Here is a 21,388-nt window from a genome sequence, read left to right on the forward strand (position 1 = left end):
AAATAATGCTATCACATCAGGGAATGCTGAGAGAGAGTCTGAGAAAAGCTCCCTTCTGATCCACAGTGTGATCCAGACTATTCCCCTCAAATCTTCAGAATCTATATGCATATTGCCATCATGGTCTTTATTCCCACATGGCCCGTCTTCCAGGGCATCTCATTCTCTTATTTGTATCTCATCTCTATATATATCTTTGCATATCATCTATTTTTCCCCCATATGAACAATATTTCCTTTGTGCTCTTGAATGCTTTCTAGAAAGGATGGGAGCTAACATTTGTTGTTTGCTTGTGTGCTGATGCTTTAACATAGTTTATTCTAGTTGATCTTTATAAGAACCCCATACAGTTTATATCTCTATTTTATATATAAACGTCATACAGCTAATGAGTGCCAGGGCTAGATCTGAACTTGGATCATCTCTGTGTTTTTCAATCACACCACCATACTATGCCACTTCCCTAACAGATTTCCTAGGCATCTCATCCTTCTCTTCCTTTGCGGGCCAATATTCCCTAAGCTTGCTAAAATCTGTTTTCTGGTGTTCACTAGATCTCAGCAGAGGCTTTTTGAAGAATCTTGAATTATCATTCCACAGTTGCTTTCCTGATCTTCCTTATACTTTGAAAGTCTTTGAGAATCAGCCCTCCCCATTTTTGCAGTAAGAGAGTGACTGGCATTGTCATGCAGTGGCTAAAAAGCACAGACTTAGATGAAGCAGACCTGGACTTGAATCTCAGATCTTTCACATATTAGTTTGAGGAATTTATGCAAAGTGCTTAACTTCCTAGAATCTCAGTTTCCTTATTTACAGAAGAAGACTAATACCACTTTCCTTATTTTAAGGATTAATGGGATCTGTAGGAAGTATTTAGCCCACTGCCTGGCACATGATAAATACTTAGATAATGGTAAAAGTACAAGGGAGTAGGAAAACTGAAAATGAAGAGAAGGCAGTTATCCAAAAACATAACAAAAGAAATTCTCCCAGAACTGGAGGATAGGAGTCTCCAGATTTAAAGACCTAACCAAGTGCTCAGCATAATGAGTGATAAAGACCAAAAGGGAGCGTCATGAAATTTCAGAATGTGGGGATAAAGTAAACAACCTAAAACATCTCGAAAGGGACAAGGAAGAGATTATATATAACAGAATAGGATTTTACAATAGTAATAGTGGAAGCTGGAGGACTATAGAAGAATGTCTTCAAAATTTGGAGGGAAAATGTTTATTAACCTAGAATTCTACACTCAGCCATCAGCACTCTAGAAAAAAAAGGGGAGAACCAGTAATAGAGTTCAACTGTCTAGTCTGATTGAAGAGGAAACCAAAAAGGTCAAATGAAGGCTAGTTAGTGACCAAGATGGAGGCAGCCACCTTGCCTGAAATGGCTATCAGCTCAGTAGAGTATAACCGCTGAAAGATTAAAAAGTCACTATTTGGCTGATAAGTCAAATTCCTTGGATGTAAACAATGTTTCCCGCAGCAACTGAGATTAGTTAACATGAATTTGGCTCTGCAAGTTACCATGTTAGAAAACTTACAAACCTTCCAAAGTAGGCATGACTTGGCGCGTAATAGAGAGGGTGAAAGGGCCAATCTAGCTACAGACTCCTCTACTGATAAGGCTGTTGCCAAATGCATCACATAATCTATTTTCTTAAAAACCAGCACCTTTATTGGCAATAATATTTAAAGCCTTCAAGATGTTTTTACTCTACAACCTTGGGTATATTACCTCATCACTTTGTGTCTCAAGTTTCTCTGTCTACAAGCAGGGAAAATAATGGAATATATCTCAGGGTTATGAGACTTAGTATGTCAAGCACTTAAAACAACATCTAGTGCATGTTAAGTGCTCAAAACTGTAAACTGTGGTTGTAGTTCTTAGTATTCGACACAGCAGTTCTACTTCTAGGAATTTATTTTGAGGAAATAAGAATTTTTTTCAAAAATGCATATAAACAGATGCTGTTTTATTTCTAACCTGTTTTATTCTAAACTTAGAAGCAGCTTAAGTCTCTCACACAGAGGACTGAGCAAATAAATTATGATATCTCCATACTAGGAAAATATTATACAGTCACTAAAAATAGTGTTTTTTTCAAAGACTCTTTTATGGCATTTAAAAATTATAATGATAGATTCTATTCAGTTGGGGGGGATATAAAATTATACAAGCTAAAGGTAGAAAAAAATGTATATACACATACAGAGTAAGTATACAAAATAAAGATAATTATACACATATACTATATGCATGTATATATAAACATCTATATTAAAGTATATAAATAGGTCAATATTTAAAAGAATATGTAAATTAAGAAGCTAAGACGGTAAAACACAAAAATGTTAAAAAAGGAAAATATGGACAGTTTTAATTTCTTCCCTTTCTACCATGATTTCTAAAATTTTTTATGAGTCTAAATTAGCATAATAAAGTTATAAAGTTCTCTTAAAGACTTATGCTTTGCATCCATTAAAGTATAGGGTAAAGGAAAAAAAGATTTATGCTGGTAAGTTTTCTACTATAGCTGCATTCTTATTGACAATATCTCTGGGATCTTCAATATTTCAGGATTAAATTTTGCCTTCTATACTGAACCCTTCCCCCCACACTTGTTTTAGGGCAACTCAGGTATCAGGCACAAGCTAGCAATCACAATATTCACTCAGGGAGATCAAAGTACACAGTGAGCATCCACTGCCTAAGAACTCAGTAGAGGCCTCTCAGTGACTGTCTTCACTGCAGAGAGCTCTAATGGAGGTGAGAACTAGCACCTTGGAGATAACAGATCTGAGTTTAGACCTAGGCTCTGACATAGCCTCACTCTGGTACTTGGGGACTGGAATTAATTGTTCTGAAAGTATAAAATAGTGGGAGTTAATCCTGAGAATTAATGAAGATAAAGAATATGAAAGTACCTGTTAGAGTGCCTGGTACACAACAAGTGCCAATAGCTACATGGTAGCAATTATGATTATTCAAGGTGTATTGAAGGTAAGGGTGAGCAGTCTGTAGCTTCATTTGGTCCAGCACCTATCCCAGTGAACAGGGAATGGGATATGGAGCTTTAATGTCCATGCTTTCAAAAAATATTTCATTTTCACTAGAATCTGATTTCTTGTACTGTACATTATTCCCACTTTACTGGCCTCCCTAATAAAGCATGACCCAAACAGTTCTCTCTTTAGGCAAATGATGCATCCTTTACATCCGTAAAAGATACCATCTACAAGGCTACTTTATTCCCCAACCTTCCAAAGAATGTGAGTACATTCTATGAGGTTTCCTGACATACAACTGCATGAGACTGCCTTTTCATGACCAGATTTGACTAAGACTGACCTTCTCCTGGATGGGAAGAATCACAGAGTGTACTGCTGACATAAAGGAGCCATCTACTCCTGCTATTTTATAAAGCTGGACAAGTGACCTCCCCAGGAGACTAAGAGTCTGAGGTTTGTGTTTTTCCTAGTTAAACATGCTGGGAAGAAGAGGGTGGTGGGTAATCAGAGCCAAAACACATGAATACAAAACACCTTCATGATGAAAATAACTGGCTAAGAAGAGATTTCTAGCCCTAGCCACTGGCACACCCAATACAGTTAATATTCAAAGACAAAATTCAATTAGGGAAAAAAAAAATCAACTAAGAGCTAAGAATTAAAAGGAATGAATACAATGAGCAGCAGAGGGAGCTATTAGGTTGACTACATCACCTGAATGCATCATTTCCCTTCAATGATAAGTATTTAGGGTCACTGCTTCCTATCTACTTCTGCTAGGATACTTAAGCTTTTTACTACCTTATCAGAAAGGCAACCACTTATGAGGCAAATCTTCACAAGGTTATTGGAACTGGCTAGAGTAATTAGAATTGGCTAGGGTAAAGCATCAACTCTTTTATTCCTATTTCTTTAACAGTCTTTGCTATTCTAGATACTTTTTACTGCTGACATTTCCGCACCCCAAAGGCCTATAAATGTAAATGAAATAAATAACATTTTGTTCTTATCCTCAAAAACAAAGCAAACAAAAACACCATACACACACATACACACACACGCACACAGACACACACACACTACCTTGTTTCTGACAATTGTAACTAGATAAATAACTGGATAAGAAGAGACTTCTAGCCCTAGCCACTGGCACACCCAATACAGTTAATAATAGGAGATAAGAAGGATCACTTACCGCAAAAACCCCTCGAACTACCCAGCCATGGTGTTGCCGCAATGTTTTACCATATGCGTTATCTTGAAAAGAAGAAAAACTCCATGAGGAACACTCTCATCAGAATTTGATGTGCTATTTGTATAACGTACTTTTTTGTTTGCTTGTGTGTTTTTAAAGAGACAGGGTCTTGCTTTGTCACCTAGGCTAGAGTGCAGTGGTGTGATAATAGTTGCAGCCTTGAACTCCTGTGCTCAAGTGATCCTCCTGCCTCAGCTCCTCGAGTAGCTAGGACTACAGGTGTGGATGACCATGCCCAGCTAACTGATTTTTAATTTTTTGTAGAGACGAGGTCTCGCAATGTTGCCCAGGCTGTTCTGGAACTCTTGGGCTAAGGCGATCCTCCCACCTTGCCCTCCCAAAGCACTGGGACTACAGGTGTGCGCCACCGTGCTTAGCCATATTTGTACAATGCATAGTAGCACAATACTATTGGTATTTGGAAATCATGAAAAAAATCTAATTACAAGATTTTGGACCCCAAAAATCTAAAGCAGGAAAAAAATCTCAAAAAAAATTTTTTTTTAAAGAAACTCAGATACTTCCACTCTTACTCTGGGTCCATCAATATATCTGAACTTCAGCTTATTATCGTGGTGGAAAAAGGTCCATACATATGAAGAAACAAAGAGGGAGGAAAAGATATTGAAAAACTGAGACAATACAATTAGAAATACTTTGAAATGTTTTGTGACCCTGAGCCAGTCCCTTAGCTGCCCTCTCTAACCATCTGTTTCCTCCTTTGTAAAATGATCTCTAAGGTTCTTTCCAATTTTAACATTCTATTCTAGGATACCAAATGTTTGTCCTAAATGACCCTATGACCCTGGATATACAGTATTACAGCTAGAAACCTTCAAAAATATTTATGGAAAGAATGGCTTGAAGTTATTAAGCTAAAGTAAAGTAATTGGTGAGAACTATATTAATAAAAGTCATTCATGTTTCATACTTTAATCTATAATTTTTGTCCCAATGTATTTTAAAAGGAGATTTTGAAACTGGCATATCATAATTTTAATTATGAAAAAAATCCCAAGAACCAGATGGATGCATTTTATGCAAAGGATGCGTTCCTGAAATTTGAATAATTCAATATATGCAAAATTCAAAACTGATTTCTCCACAGGATTAAATGCATTCTCAGGAAGCACAGATCTACATCACCATGGTGCATTTTTATTTCAATGTTCCACTTTATTTCCTAAGCATCATCTCCAGTAGCAACAGAGCACTCATTTCTAAATTAACAGCACAGTGTACCATGGGGGCTATTTGACCTTATTCATGTTTCTCCGTATCTAAATTCTATTCCAAGCATATTTATTTTCATGTGCTAGTTTCGGCACAAGTACTACCACCATTTCATGAATGCTTAGTGTGACATTCTAAGGCTACAAAAATATTTTCAATTCTAACAGGAGAAGATGTTAAAATAACAGATAAACAGACACTAAAACCACGAGTACTAGTTCCTATGCAGTGAAAAGCAATGCAGTTCACAGGACATTGCCAAGGGAAGTCAGGTATTTATTTGCATTTTACTGGCCAAAATGGCACTGCCATGTGGCTGCAGGTTCAACACAGTTTACAATCGACTCAAGCCTTCCAGCTTTGAAATTGTCATTCTAGTCAACTTTACTTTAAAAATTGGGGCCGGGCGCGGTGGCTCAAGCCTGTAATCCCAGCACTTTGGGAGGCCGAGACGGGCGGATCACGAGGTCAGGAGATCGAGACCATCCTGGCTAACATGGTGAAACCCCGTCTCTACTTAAAAATACAAAAAACTAGCCGGGCGAGGTGGCGAGTGCCTGTAGTCCCAGCTTACTCGGGAGGCTGAGGCAGGAGAATGGTGTAAACCCGGGAGGCGGAGCTTGCAGTGAGCTGAGATCCGGCCACTACACTCCAGCCTGGGCGACAGAGCGAGACTCCGTCTCAAAAAAATAATAAAAAATAAAAATAAATAAAATAAAAATTGGAGTGAGGCTTTATTAATACTTTTAGTATATTCTACCATTTCAATTTTACATATTCAAATCTGCACAAAATGCAATTATGTTATATAAAATACATACTCAATACATATTGCAATATATATAAAAGACTGTACATGTAAAATGTAACAACAGATTCCTCTGGCTCTCTAAAGCTTAGGATATGTTGGAATGCCATTATCCAGTGTGTTAACGCTAAAGTAGAAGCAATAAGTGATAATTAATACATTCAAGTATGAAGAAGACTCTTAGAGCCTACAGGAGAACCCAAAATTAAATTTAACTTTTTTCTTAGGAGAACAGTCTGAGTAAACTAGGGCATGGTCAAAGATATATGTCTTCAATGTAAACCAAACAAAATGTAGGTGATTCTCTGTAAGAAGACATATGGCATCAAGGAAATTTTAGATGGCATACAAGACCTTAGTGAGGATATCCTGAGAAATGTGAAGAAAGGGGTTGCTGATTCACAAAGTGTATAGTACCAATGGGCAGAGAATACTAGGTACAGCCTCTCATAAAAACCAGCAAGACAACCAAATTTTCAACCATTTGAGCAACCATCTGGGCTGGCAAGAGGGTGTACAGGTCCATGGAAAACATCCTGAGGTAAGTTACCAAGGTAAGATACTGCGAATCCTTTTTTTCTTGTGTTGGTATTCCAGGCAGGGCATCAAATGCCATTAGAAATAAAGAAATACCATTAAAATCTGCTGGTGGATATCTACCATGAACACCTGCTCTATTCAACAAGAATTCAGGGCAAGTCTACCACACAGTAGTATCTTTAGGTGATTTAAATTCAGTCAATTCCGTCCTCAAGAAGTTGATGGTTTATAGAAGAGCCAGTCGTGTAACAATCTTTATTGTATAAGTCAGTCACTGCTAGAGTACATATCTGTATGCAGTGCTACAGGAACAGTAAGAATGGAGAAACTAATCCAGCCTGGGTTGGGGGGGAGGCGTGTGGACACAAAAAATTCTCAGAAAGAATCCTGAAGGCTGGGTAGGGTAGAGAGCAGAGTGGTAGATAGTGCTGCAGACAGAGCAAGCATCACTGCATTGTGAGAGGTCATGGCATGCTGGGTGATGGTGAGCAAAATTCACTGGATCTGAAGAACACCAAGGCTTGCAAACTGGGTTGGGCCAAATTGTGAGGACCTTTATCCATCATGTCAAAAATTATGATCTTCCACCTGAGGCATAGTGGAAGTTTTGAAAAATATAACATTTATTGCTTTTTTGGGGTTTCACGATTGATGTCCGTTGTTGAAAATAAGGAAAATATTTTAAAAGGAGAGAGCTAAAGAAACCTATAATCCTTTCTCCCAGAGATAACCACAGTGGGCATTCTGGAAAAATATTCTCTTAGTTTTTTTCCCCTGTACAGAGAATATTACCTTCTTCTGTTAGCAAAGTCATGATCATTCTGATTCAGAATTGTGGTAGGGAAGTAACAAGTTGAAATTCACACTTCTTTACAGTCTGTAGCAAATAACAGCTGTACTGGTGCCTGACCCTCCAGCTCCAAGGCCCACCTGGCTGGACAGATTGCTTGTTTAAAAGAGCTCTGGGCCAGGCATGGTGGCTCACGCCTATAATCCCAGCACTTTGGGAGGCTGAGGCAGGTGGATCACAAGGTCAGGAGTTCAAGACCAGCCTGGACAAGATGGTGAAGCCCCGTCTCTACTAAAAATACAAAAATTAACCAGGTGTGGTGGTGGGTAACTGTAATCCCAGCTACTCGGGAGACTGAGGCAGAGAACTGCTTGAATCCGGGAGGCGGAGGTTGCAGTGTGCCGAGGTCGTGCCACTGCAGTCCAGCATCCAGCAGCCAGGGCAACAGAGAGAGGCTCTGTCTCAAAAAAACAAAACAAAACAAAACGAAAACCAAAACTCTGCATTCGGTGTTGTGCCAACCTCAGAGACCTTATACTTTTCCTATACATTGCCATTCAAGTTAACTATTCAAAAAAGCCTAGAAACTCTTTTCCATGCCCTCTTCTAAAAGACAACAAAAAGACAAGGAAGACAAAGGTGCTGTGAGTCCAAACAGCATGGGGAGCCTGGCTTAAGGATGGCAGAGTGTTTGTACAGCAGCACATCTGTCTTCCCACTTGGCCCTAGTAGACAAAGCAGCTGTTCCTTGTTATGCTTATACCTTGCCGGAGGAGAGTTCCACCTGGCAAAATGTGGGCCAGATGATCTAATGGGAGAAGGTGTGTCAAAAGAATTTGGGCTGGATCTTGACTGAGATCACTGCTGCAATTTAAAACCAACAAATGAAATAAAAGTCATTAAAAAAAAAAAAAAAAGACTTCCCAAAGTCCTTAGCTGACTTCTAGGCTGCAAATATCCCTGCCATGTGAGACTGGCTGCATTAAAATAAGATGAAGTCTAAGCCTGACCTATTTTGGTTACCTAGAGAAGATTAGATAATGAAATACATTAATCTTCACTGTAATACCCATTCATTATAATCATGCGTGTTCTATAATCTGGGAGTATTTTTGGCCTCTGAAAGACATAAATGATACCCTTCTCCCAGTTCTTTGAGATGTGTCAGTTCCCCAGAGACTGGGTCAAAATTTCTGAGTAGGAAGCCTTGACAATCACCTTGCCTAATTCTTTTCCTTTTAGAAATGAAGACATGGAAGACCCAGAAAGGTAGTGACTTGCCCAAGGTCACAAAGTTAAAAGCAATGAGACCTGGGGACACTCCTGTTGCATCACAACATTCTGTCAAAAAACTAGTGTTTACTCTGTAAACAATGTGATAAAAATGAAAAATATGCCTTTTCCAATCATTTTTCTGAAAGAATTAGCACCTTATTCTGGTTATGGAAACAGCACAGTTCTCATTCATTTACTATTAGTAACTCAGACACTTGCTATCAGGTATTTAGAGATTATGCCTAAAGCTTTTATAGTAACTGAGAGAACAACCCTTCCATTACTGTTGGTGGACAACCATTCTGTCCAGGAACTTTGTATAGGAAAGTATTTTTCTACTGTAAACCTATAATTGGTAAAGTTATTTTGGCTTGTAGAGAAGACAAGAGAAATTCAATCTAAGTCTTAAGAGAAAGCCTGGAAAGTAGATAACCAAAGCCAAAAAGGGCGGAATTACTCACCAGGCTGAGGAAATGACAATCATAGCTCTGCAAATGTGCTTGACTAGACATTTCTGAGGCAAGAATTAGGAACTAGGAGATTTGGAAGCAGGTAGTCAAGTTTGGCAGGAGGCTGGTGGGAAACAGGCACTGGGGAAGTGTGCTTGCCCTAAGGTCCTATGACTCGAGAGAGAACAGTCCAGTAACTCAGAATAGTAAGAACCTTCATCCAATAACTCATGTCTTTTTAAAGCATAGGTGGGCAAAAGAACAATGGACCAGAATATGGAGTCTAGAACAGATCCCTCTCTCTCTTTCTTTCTCTCTTTCTCTCTCAAAGTTGGTATTACACACAAGTGGGGAAAAGAACAGGTGATCCAATGAATGCTGCTAAGACAACTGGCGTTCTGATTGGAAATAATAAAATTATATCCCCACCTTACACCATTCACAAAAATAAATTCCAAGAAGATTAAAGACATAAATATGAAAGCAAACCTACAAAACTTTGAGAAGAAAATGTCAGAGGACATCTTTGTGACCTCAAGGGAAAAAGGATTTCTTAAACAAGATATAAAAAATGCAAGCCATAAAGAAAGAATGACGTTTGATTACATAAAAACTGAAACTTCTGTATACCAAAAGACACGATAAATAAAGAGCAAAGGCAAGCCACAGACTGACAGAAGACATTTTAACCCATAACTGAAAAAGATTAGACATTTTAGCCCATAACTGAAAAAGATTAATATCCAGGAAATAAAAAGAACTCCCAGGAGTCGATAAAGGAAACTTAAGAGAAAGGTGGTCAAAGTACATGAACAGGCAACTCACCAAGAAGGAAATCAAATTGCCAATGAAGACAGGAAAAGCTGCTCAACCTTACTTGTTATCTAAGAACAAAAACTTTGGCAATATTCTATCATTTTACAGCCATCAGGCACAAATTTGAAAGGCTGACAATGACATGTGCTAAAAAGAATGTGGAGTATTGGGAACTCTCACTACTCTGCTGGTAATTATAGACTTTGGAGAGCAATTTGGCAATATCCAGTCATGTGGTTCAGCCATTCCAATTGTATTATGTACTACAGCAGCAGTTCCCAGTGTAGTCTCCAAACCAGCAGCCTCAGCATCACCTGGGAACTTGTTAGAAATGCAAAGTCTCAGCCTCACCTCAGACCTACAGAGCAATCTGTGTTTCAAGGAGCCTTCCAGGTGAGGTTAATACAGGCTAGAGTTTGAGAACCACTGTTCTGGCAGCACAGCTTCTCAAGCAGTAAGGCCTCATGAATTACCAGTCTGTAGACAGCCAAAGCCCCTGGGCCAGTCCCTCTTAGCTATGAGAAGCCGCCTCCTTTTTCTGGTGTGCTCTCTGGACATAATTTTCCATGTGATAGAGAACATGTGTGAAAGGAACATCTACATTGTATAATTGCTTTTAACAGTGAAAATCTGTAATCAACTGTGTCCATTAACAGTATATTAGTTTTTCTAAACCGTGGTCTATTCATACAATGAAATGCTAAACAGCAAGGAAAAGGAATGAGCCAGGACTACAAGCATCAACAGTGGCTAAAATCTGAAAACACTGAGTGAAGAAGGAAGAATGTATACAATATGATACCACATATACAAGTTTAAAACATGTAGTACAATACTAGATGCTGCTTATGGAAACATAAATATACAGTAAAAGTATAAAAACATGTATTACATAATGAACAACAGCAAATTCAGGATGATGATCTCTGGAAAACGATGGGAATCACAGGATTAAGGGGTGACATGTGGGTACTTAACTGTATTGAACTATTTTTTCTATTAGGTCAAGTGGTAGATATTTGTTAAATGCCTGAATTATTTATAATTTTCTTTTTTGAGACAGAATCTTGGTTTGTCACCCAAGCTGGAGTGCAATGGTGCAAACATGGCTCACTGCAGCTTCAACATCCCTGGCACAAGTGATCCTCCCACCTCAGGCCCCCAAGTAGCTAGAACTACAGGCTTGTGCCACCACACATGGCTAATTTTTGTATGTTTTGAGGAGATGGGGCTTTGCCATGTTCCCCAGGCTGGTCTCAAACTCGTGAGCTCAAGTGATCTGCCTACCTTGGCCTCTCAAAGCGCTGGGATTACAGCACTTTGGGCATGTATTTTTAAAAACAGAGCTACTAGGAAAGTAACCTCTGAATTATGTATAGTGACTAAGCTTAAGGTAAACTGAGTTGTATGGACAATAACCAGTGCGAAGAGATAAAACGAGTACCCAGAGATGCCCTTTGTTAACTTCAGGCACTGTTAAGACTAACGCTTGTGCTGCCAGCCAGTCCTGTCAGTGGAGGCATATGCTGCAAATGGTTCTGGAAAGAGTATAACAATTCACGTTCCATAGTATTTTCAGAATGGCCAAGTTATGATTTGATGTCAAATATCTGATTATGAGTTCTGACTTTATCTCTCTCACTTATCTCTCCTTGTCTATGAAAGCCTTTCATATTAAATACATGATTGAGCATCCTTTTAAAATCTTTTCTATTCTATGCCAGAAAAGGATCTCGGTTGTGTTAATTTTTACTGACATTTATGGGATCATTCTGAGGTGAGATATGTGGCAATATGTTATCCCATTGAGCACAGAGCATATAACATTTAATACAATGGTGCATGAAATGCCAGAGCAACTTTCCTTCCTTCCACTTGCAAGGATGCTTTCCAAAACCTCTTTTTGATGTGGAATATGTAATGGCGAGGGGGACTCAGCTCTAAGGCAGATCATTAAACATATCTGCCTTGTGAACCCAACTCCCTCCTGAAAATGACCTCTAAAGAATGTTAGAGGACACTAAGGGAACAGAGCAGCTCTTGGCATGAAACCACCCAAAACGTTCCACTGTGATCATCATTATGGGGAAGCCAAGTGATGGCTCAAGTGCAAAAAGGGGCAGTGGAAAGTCTAAGGCCTCTTCCAGACGCTGGAAGTATTCCAGGTCACAGAGCTGCAGCAATACAATAACTAGAGATGCATTTTCCAGAAAGATAACTGAGTCATGACTTCTACTATGTTATTTAGGACTTTTACATATAAATGTCCTATTTCCAAGGCCACTAAGACCATACAAGTTTCATGAACATTCAACTCAAACCTTTCTTAAGCCGTATTTTTATTGGAAAGCTGTCTAATTATGATGAAAAGGAGACAAAATCAACTGATGCTATAACTAATTTCAGCAGTTTTACTTCTGCTTATTAAAAATCTCTTAGATGCAGTCAAAATCTCAAAATGATCAAGATGTAGACAAGTGACAGGTGAACCTCAAAGGCCCAAGTCTAGATGACTAGGTCTCAAACTTTAGCATTGATTAGAATCACCCGAATGACTTGTTAAAACATGGACTGCCAGGCCCCAGCATCAGACTGTCTGATTCAGCAGGTCTGGGGTGGAACTGGATGGTCTGCATTTCTAATGAGTTTTTAGGTGATAAAGATGCTGCTGACCTTGGACCAGCTTGAGAACCACTGATGGAGATTTTGAGACCCTAGGGAAAGTATTTATCCTCTTTAAACCTCAGTTTATTCACTGGAGAGTGTTTGGAAGATTAAATAAAATATTTATCAAGAACTTAGTGTAGTAGTTACACTGGGTGCTCTATTATAAGTGATAGCTGTTTTTAAATTCAACTTTAGAATTTAAAAAAGCCAATAAACTTGCCTATAAATGGCATATAAATTGCACACACTCGCTTTTACCTACTTATTCACCCTCCCTCATTTCAAACAAGGTATCAGTTCTACTTATAAAGGCTGGGACTTCAAAATGAGAAAAAGGAACCATTATCCCAGAAGAAATATGCATCAAGGAACCTACAGGTTCTGAATAACTATTGTGTAAACATTTCTCAAAAAACCATTTACACAGAGCTTGTTGTGTCTGTGTCTGTGGGGGAGGGAGGGTGGGTTTAATAGGGGAACTTTGGAGGAAGGGTGGGTTTAATAGTGGAACTTTATCTCCTCACACTGAGCAGCAGCAAGAATCTAGGGATTTCCACAATCAAAGATAGGATTTAAATCATAAACACCTTCTTTGAAATAAGCCTGAACATCAGGATGAAAATGTCAAATTTACAGCCTCCCTTCTCTTTTCCATCAAAAATTTTGCCAAAGGAGAAGAGAGGGAAGAAAAAGCTGAGACTGGCTGTGATTATTGCAGTCACAAAGCAGCATTTGCCCTTCAAAGTCTCCTCTTTCTTCACAAAGTCAACACATCCCCTGGGCCCAGTCTCCAAATCAAGTACAAGGTTTGATGAGAAACCTTGAGGAGAAAAGGAGAGAGAAAAGTGGGCAGAATCGGGGTTGGGACTGGACAGAAATGGTGTATCCTCAGTTTCCTTTCTATCTCTAGCGGGGGGTCAAAGCCCATAAGCAGATGGGTTCTGTTCCACCCCAGCTCCTGCAGTGGGCTAAATGGGATCAACATCGTCCTACTCCCCTTCCATACACAGCCCTAACAAAGTAATAGCAGCATGAGACATGCGGAGTCCACTGGGCACACAGTGCTGAACCCTGTATCTTCTGCATTTCCAACAGGTGGAGAAGTCTTTCTGCTGGCATGAAAATTCCATACTAATAAGTTAGTTTGAAGAGAAGTTTCTGGCTTGGCACCTAAGCTTTGTAAACTTTCCATTACTGATTTGGGACAAGTAAGTCTTATTTTCTGGCAGGTTATTAACTTCATGTATCATGATTATGATAATGATGACAAAACATCATTATCACAACAATAGATGCTAATCTTGACAACTGAGCATTGTTTTTTTTTTTTTTTTAGACAGGGTCTGGTCTCACTTGATCGCCCAGACTGGAGTACAGTGGCACGACCACAATTCACTGCAGCCTTGACCTCCTGGGCTCAAGCAATGTTCCCACCTCAGTCCCCTAAGTAGTTGGGACTACAGGCATGCAACACCATACTCAGTTAATTTCTGTATTATTTTTGGAGAGATGGAGTTTTGCCATGTTGCCCAGGCTGGTCTCAAACTCCTGAACTCAAGTGATCCTCCCTCCTGCCTCAGGCTTCCAAAGTAGTAGGATTACAGGCATAAGCCACCGCGCCCAGCCATACTGTTTTGTGTACCAAATACTTCTGTAATTTTTTTCACATGCACATGCACCTACTTAATATTTACAACCAACTTATTAGGGAAATAATATCACCATTCCCATTTTATAGATGAGGAAAGTGAGGATCAGAGATGTTAAATAACTCGCCTAAGGGCAGAGCACTAATGAGTGGCAGAATCCAGAGAGCCACTCCAGAGCTCCTGATCCTAATCACTCCACAAGCCATAAAGCTTGACAGATACTGGCTAGGGGGCCTGAGTAGACATGCTAAATATACGTTTAGTACTTGAAATCAGGACACAGAGGGGAGAATATAACTGAGATCATTCTGAAATTCAGGGATATATGGGGAATGTAAAAATGCAGGTGGCCCAGGGATGGTGGAGAAGACCCTCTGTAGGAGAAATGTGGACATTGAAAGCAGGGGCCTCAAAGCCACTTTGCTTCAGACCCTATGTTGGTCTTAAGCAATATTTTAATCTTACAGTTTCCTAACCTGTAAAAATGGATAGAAATGAGGATTAAGTTTATGAAGTCTAAATTCTTCACAAAGTGCTATCAAAATGTCAGCTCTCATTTTTATGGCAGATCAGCAGTTGCTAGATGGGCCAGACTCAGGAAATCATGTGAGAGCAGAATTCTTGAGGACTCATGGCCCAGAGAGAGGACTAACAGAAGGAGGTAGAACCCAACTGTGACACTGAAAAAAAGCCACAGAGAACACTAGCTAGCTCCCTCTCAAACCAGAAGCATCTAATTAGTTTCTGTCACAGTTCATTTTTTTCTCCACACATGCCTCACGGCCCATGCTAGAAGAATTTCCTACAGATCAACGGTGAGAGTTCAGCCACTCCATTGGAAGCACTGTAAGGATGCTTCCAAATCTCAACATTTTCCAAAACTGGTCTGATAAATGGCTCTATCCACACATCCATCCATCCACCTACCTGTCCAATGTTTATTAAGTCACTACCTTAAGGTGCTGGAGATATAAGATGATCTCCTTTGACCAAGCCCTTCATCCCATTTTGGCTCTACGACTAGAAACTGGGACGCACAGAGCATTATATATTTGAGGAGTACAGGATGATGAAAACCTTTAATCCTACTCCAGGACATATCCCTGGGATTCCCCCACGCCAATCCGCTGTTAAGGACTTCAAGCTTTTCTTTGGATATGTATGATTTTCAAGGACTATAATATATCTGAAGATTTAGGAAAACTAACTTCTTGATAATATTAGGTCTTCCTATTATATTTAAGAGATGGCTTTCCATTTATTCAGCACTTCTTTAAAATATACTGATTTTTAGTGAGTTACATCTAGATTACCAGGTCATTGTCTCATAGGTACTTTTAAAACAAAGCATATAGGAAGCAATGAATAATAATGAAATAAGAAAAGAAACAAAATCAAATCCTGAAAAGCAGAAATATCCCCTATATCCTGTATCCTCCTCTAGGGGTCTCCATTCCACATTCTATTGATTCATCTGACAAAACGTAAAGAACACTTACTCAGGGCTGTCTGGATATCCTTTTCCCCATTTTTCACTTCTGTCAAAAATCCCTTCAAAAATTTGAGACCTCTAAAACAAAATAAAGGAAGAAATATTACTTTCAAAGTTCCCTTATGTTGAATGAGTATAAAGAAACGGCAGACATCAGCTTCCATTTCAGTAACATGTCAGGCACAGCAGTGAATAGGTCAATTCATATGGCATTCCTTCCTGAACCTCTTCCCTCCACTTCCCTTTAGCTTGGTCTGCAGCCCGTCTTTCATCTCATCTGATATACCTAAAGAAGTGGTTTTCAAAATGTGTCCCAGGACTAGTGGCTTTAGCATTACCTGGGAATTTGCTAGAAATGCAAATTCTGGGGCCCCATCCGAGTTACTCAATCAGAAACTGGTTCTGAGTCTAGTGTTTTTAACAAGTCCTCCAGATGATTCTGATGCCACTGAAGTTGGAGAGCTATTGATTTAAAGAGAAGCCAGTTGACTTTAATGCCTTTAAGATTCCTATCTTATATACTTATTAACAATATTTATCACCATCAAAAGGGAGGCAAAAAAAATGGTATTATTCGTTAGGCCTTCTAGAAAAGGCTACACAATTCAACTAGATCCTTCACTCAGAAGCAGTCTCCTTTGTGTAACAATTTTTTTTGCTGGTAATTTTTTTTGAGCTAGATTTTAACTGCTAGCAGTCCCACCCCAACTGCCTCACCTCTTCAGCCACAAGAGGGCTTCAGTCGCCGAGTTCCTAACCTGGGCTACATCCGCCTCCACTTCGTGCAGCACTATCTTCTGGAGAGTGGTAAACTCTTCTTTGTTGGTTATGTATTTCTGATTTACTTTCTGGAGGGAAAGCAGGGAAACAACCTAAGTTTAAAATGCCGAAGTTATCAAGCAACTCAGTATAGTATTGAGACTTGTAAGTTTGGCAAGCAGGCCTCTAAGAAAATAAATTAAGCTTCTATTACCTTCTTCCTTATATTTTCATGATAATATTTTTTTTTGGAGAATTCTATGTAGCTTAAACTGGAATTAAATAGTCTCAGGGTTTAAAGTTTTGTTCTTTAAGTTCTTTTTTCTGCCTCAGAACCTCTCTCATGGCTGTCTTTGGCAGACACTTTTCACTCTGAGTATAAAACTCAACAATCATTTGTTCTAATGAGACTACTTGCAACTATTCCACCTAAATACAATAAAGAAAGGTATATCTACAGGACTTCCTAATAGTGCTTCCTCAAAGACTAGTCTCCAATGACAAAAAACACAGATTTTTATTAGGTACTGTATCCTCAAGAAGGTAACATTTAATCTACATTTAAAAGGGGACCTATCCCTTATTTTACCTGGAAGAAAGAGGCACAGAGAAATTTGGTGAGTTGTTGATGGTTCCACAACTACCACTGGAAATGGGCCTTTTGAGTCCCAGACCACTGACAGCTATTTTCACTATATAACCTAGCTTTTAGAAAAATATAATTTGTCATCATTTCAACCTAAAAAAGCACAGAATCAGTGTGGACATTAGAGTGAAACCCTACTGATCCACACGGTGCACATAAAAAGGCAGTCCTGGTTTCACTTTAAAAATGAATCTTCTACTCCCCATAAAGCTTAACTCTAGCATATAATAAAGGCTTAGTAATTCCCTTACTGAGCATTCACAATGTGAGAAGAAAGATGCTTGCTCTCTTAAAGAACAGTGATACATTTTCTACTTTTTGATTTATTCTTGCCAAGCACAAAAATGTTGACAACATTTTCCTTTATTTAAAAGTTTCCACAGAGACAAACCAGTATGCTCACCTTAATATTTCCAACAAGATCCATCTTAACAGGAGCAAACACTGTAGGGCCAAGTTTGTCTAGAAGAAAAGATCAAAAACATTTCTGAAAAAACAATTTTAAGTGGCAATATTTTTACAATAAAGAAATAATAAATTTAGCAGATCCTCAACAACTTTAATTTTTGCTTCCAAACCATTATCTAAACATAACCTTCAAAAGCTTCCAGGATACTATTATCATCTTTTTCTATTACACTCCTCCAAGGTGAGTTATAATGAGGCCCTACGTGACAGGTGAGATGAAGACAATCTTGTAAGTTTAGGATTCATATAGTAATCCTTAGGGCTGCACTGTCCAATATGGTAGCCACTAGATATGTGGCTAGCTAGTACTTGCAGTGTGGCTAGTACTAACCAAAATGTACTGGAGGTAAAATACATACCAAATTTGGAAGACTAAGTATGAAAAAGAGATTGCAAATTATCTCATTAATGATTCTTTTGGTTTTTTTGTTTGTTTTTTTTGACATGGAGTCTCTCACTGTGTCCCCAGGCTGGAGTGGAGCAGCGTGATCTCAGCTCACAGCAACCTCCACCTTCCGGGTTCGAGCGACTCTCCTGCCTCAGCCTCCCGAGTAGCTGAGATTATAGATGCCCACCACCACGCTCAGCTAATTTTTGTATTTTTAGTAGAGACAGGCTTCACCGTGTTGGCCAGGCTGGTCTTGAACTCCTAATGTTAAGTGATCTGCCCACCTCAGCCTCCCAAAGAGCTGGGATTACAGGCGTGAGCCACCATGTCCAAACTTGTTAATTATTCTTTTTTTTTTTTTTTTTTTGAGACGGAGACTGTCTCTGTCACCAGGCTAGAGTGCAGTGGCGTGATTTCGGCTCACTGCAACCTCCAACTCCTTGGTTCAAGCGATTCTCCTGCCTCAACTTCCCAGGTAGCTGGGATTACAGGCATGTGTCACCACATGGGCCAAGATGGTCTCGATCTCCTGACTTTGTGATCCACTTGCCTTGGCCTCCCAAAGTGCTGGGATTACAGGCGTGAGCTGCCACGCCCGGCCCAATGATTCTTTTATATTTATTACATGTTGAGATATTTTAGATATTCTAGGTTTTAAAATACATAATTAAAATTAATTTTTGTTTACTATGATAATGTGCCTACTAGAAAACTTAAAATTACATATGTGGTTTGAATATTTCTGTTGGGCAAGAACAATGACTAAAAAATAAAACAAACAGGTATAGCTAAAAAGCCAAAAGAGAAAAGATAGTGGAACTCTAAAAAACAAAACAAAACAACAACAACAAAAAACTTGATTGATCTAAAAGAAAGGCAGGGACAAAGATAGGTAGCTAAGGGGCCAAAAGAGGAAATAAAACAGAATACTAAAAAAAAAAATTGATTAACTAGTGAGAAATCAGGAAAGGAGTTTTTAAAAAGGGAACAAAGAACATATAGAGAAAAGCAGAAAATAAGTAGCAAGATGATAGAAACAAATATCAAGATAATGAATGAAATTCATCCAATGTAATTCACTACATTAACAAATTACAGGAAAAAAAAATGACTTCAGCAAATAAAGAAAAAGCATTTTATAAAGTTAACTCATTCATGATTATAAAAACAACTCAGCATATAAACACAATTTGTGTGTACATGCTATTAATAATTGGAAAATGAAATAAAACACTTTTTACAACAGAATAAACAAAAAATTCTAAAATTTATTCCTAACAAAAGATATATGATAGCTATACACTAAAAACTATATAGAACGTTCTTGAGAGAAAATTAAAATGACTTAAGTAAACAGATATAGCATCCTCATGGATTGGAAGATTATCAGTGTTTTTGTTTTTGAGACAGGGTCTTGCTCTGTCACCTAGGATGGAGTACAGGGTGCAATCACGGCTCACTGCAGCCTTGATATCCCAGGCTCAGGTGATTCTCCTGCATCAGCCTCCCAAGTAGCTGGGACTATAGGCTTGCGCCACCACACATGGCTAATTTTTTTATAGGGACAGGGTCTCACTTTGTTGCCTAGGCCAGGATCAAACTCCTGGTCTCAAGTGATCCTCCTGCCTTGGCCTCCCAAAGTGCTGGGATTACAGTTATGAGCCAGTAAGCCCTGCCTTCAATGTTGTTTAAGAAGCCAGTTTTCCCCTAATTGGTTTCCAGATACAATATAATCTTAATCAAAATCCTAAAAGACTTTTAAAGGGGAATTGAACAGCTAAAATTTATCAAAAGGCCTAGAATTTCCAAAACAACCTTGAAAAAGAAAAAACTGAGAGACTTACATTATCTGATTTCAAGCCTTATAATAATTAAGACACCATAAGATCACTGGAACAGAAGAGAGAGTCCAGAAACAGTCCCACATTATAAGCATTGTAAGTTCAATTGATTTTTGACAGAGTTGCCAAAGCAATGTAAAAGGGAAAACATATTTTGACCCATGGTTCTTGAGCAACCAGATACCACAAGGGGAAAAAAAAAAATGAGCCTCAACTCCCTACCTCACACCACACACAAAAAATAATTCCAGTGGTTCATAGGCACAAATGTAAAAGTTAGAAGAGTCTAGAAGAAAACAGAAGATCCTCATGACCTTTGGGATAGGTAAAGATTTCTTAAGACACTAAAAGCACTAAGTATAAAAGAAGAAACTGGACTTCACCAAAATTTAAAACTTCTGAAAAGGCATCATTAAGAAAAGGAAGAGGCAAACCATAGTCTGGGGGAAAATACTCACATGTCTACAGTGGAATTTTAATTAAGAATATATAAAGAACTCTCCCAACTCAGTAATAAAAACAACTGACTTTTAAAAATGGGTGAAAGATTTGAACAGACATTTCACAATGGAAGAGATAGCAATGGCCAATAGAAGTGCTCAATATCATTAGTCATCATGGAAATGCAAATTAAAGCCACAATGAAATATCACTAAAACATGCAGGAATGGCCAAAAACAAAATACTGACACCACCAAATGCTGGTGAAGACGTGAAACAACTAGAATATTCATACACTATGAACAACTGTGCAACCATTATAACTGTCTGGCAGTTTATTATAAAATTAAACTATGAACCAGCAATTCCAGTCCTAGGTATTTACTCCAGAGAAATGAAAGCATAGGCCCATAGGCACAAAAATGTTTAGAGCAATTTCATTTATAATAGTCCCAAATTGGCCAAGAGTAGTGGCTCACTCCTGTAATCCCAGCACTTTGGGAGGCCAAGGTGGGTGGATCACATGAAGTCAGGAGTTTGAGACCAGCCTGGCCAATATGGTGAAACCTTGTCTCTACTAAAAATACAAAAAAAATTAGCTGGGCATGGTGGCACAGGCCTGTAATCTCAGCTACTCGGGAGGCTGGGGCAGGAGAATCACTTGAACCCGGGAGGTGGAGGCTGCAGTGAGCCGAGATAGTGCCACTGCACGCCAGCTTAGGTGATAGAGCAAGACTATCTCAAGAAAAAAAAAAAAAAGAGTCCCAAACTACAAACCACCCAAAGTCCATCAATAAGAGAGTGAATAAATAATTGTGGTATATTCATTTAATGGAATACTACTTAGCAATAAAAA

The 21,388-nt window shown here is 38.8% G+C and overlaps 1 protein-coding gene across 4 annotated transcripts in view; it reads right to left on the reverse strand.

Annotated features, from left to right (window-relative positions):
* Positions 1 to 21,388, reverse strand: part of PLEKHA8 (pleckstrin homology domain containing A8) — a 99,503-nt gene that overhangs the window by 42,051 nt on the left and 36,064 nt on the right. For 2 of the 4 annotated variants that reach the window (XM_023188365.1, XM_023188364.1), the window contains exons 10-13: positions 17,798 to 17,856; positions 16,707 to 16,837; positions 15,997 to 16,067; positions 4,211 to 4,272 (exon numbers count right to left, since the gene is read on the reverse strand). In XM_023188365.1, coding sequence (XP_023044133.1) covers positions 4,211 to 4,272; positions 15,997 to 16,067; positions 16,707 to 16,837; positions 17,798 to 17,856 — 323 coding nt within the window. The remainder of the gene's footprint in view (positions 1 to 4,210; positions 4,273 to 15,996; positions 16,068 to 16,706; positions 16,838 to 17,797; positions 17,857 to 21,388) is intronic. The other 2 variants (XM_023188367.2, XM_023188366.1) reach the window with 1 other exon arrangement.

Source organism: Piliocolobus tephrosceles, chromosome 8, assembly GCF_002776525.5.
Source record: "Piliocolobus tephrosceles isolate RC106 chromosome 8, ASM277652v3, whole genome shotgun sequence".
In the NCBI taxonomy this organism is placed as follows: Eukaryota; Metazoa; Chordata; class Mammalia; order Primates; family Cercopithecidae; genus Piliocolobus; species Piliocolobus tephrosceles.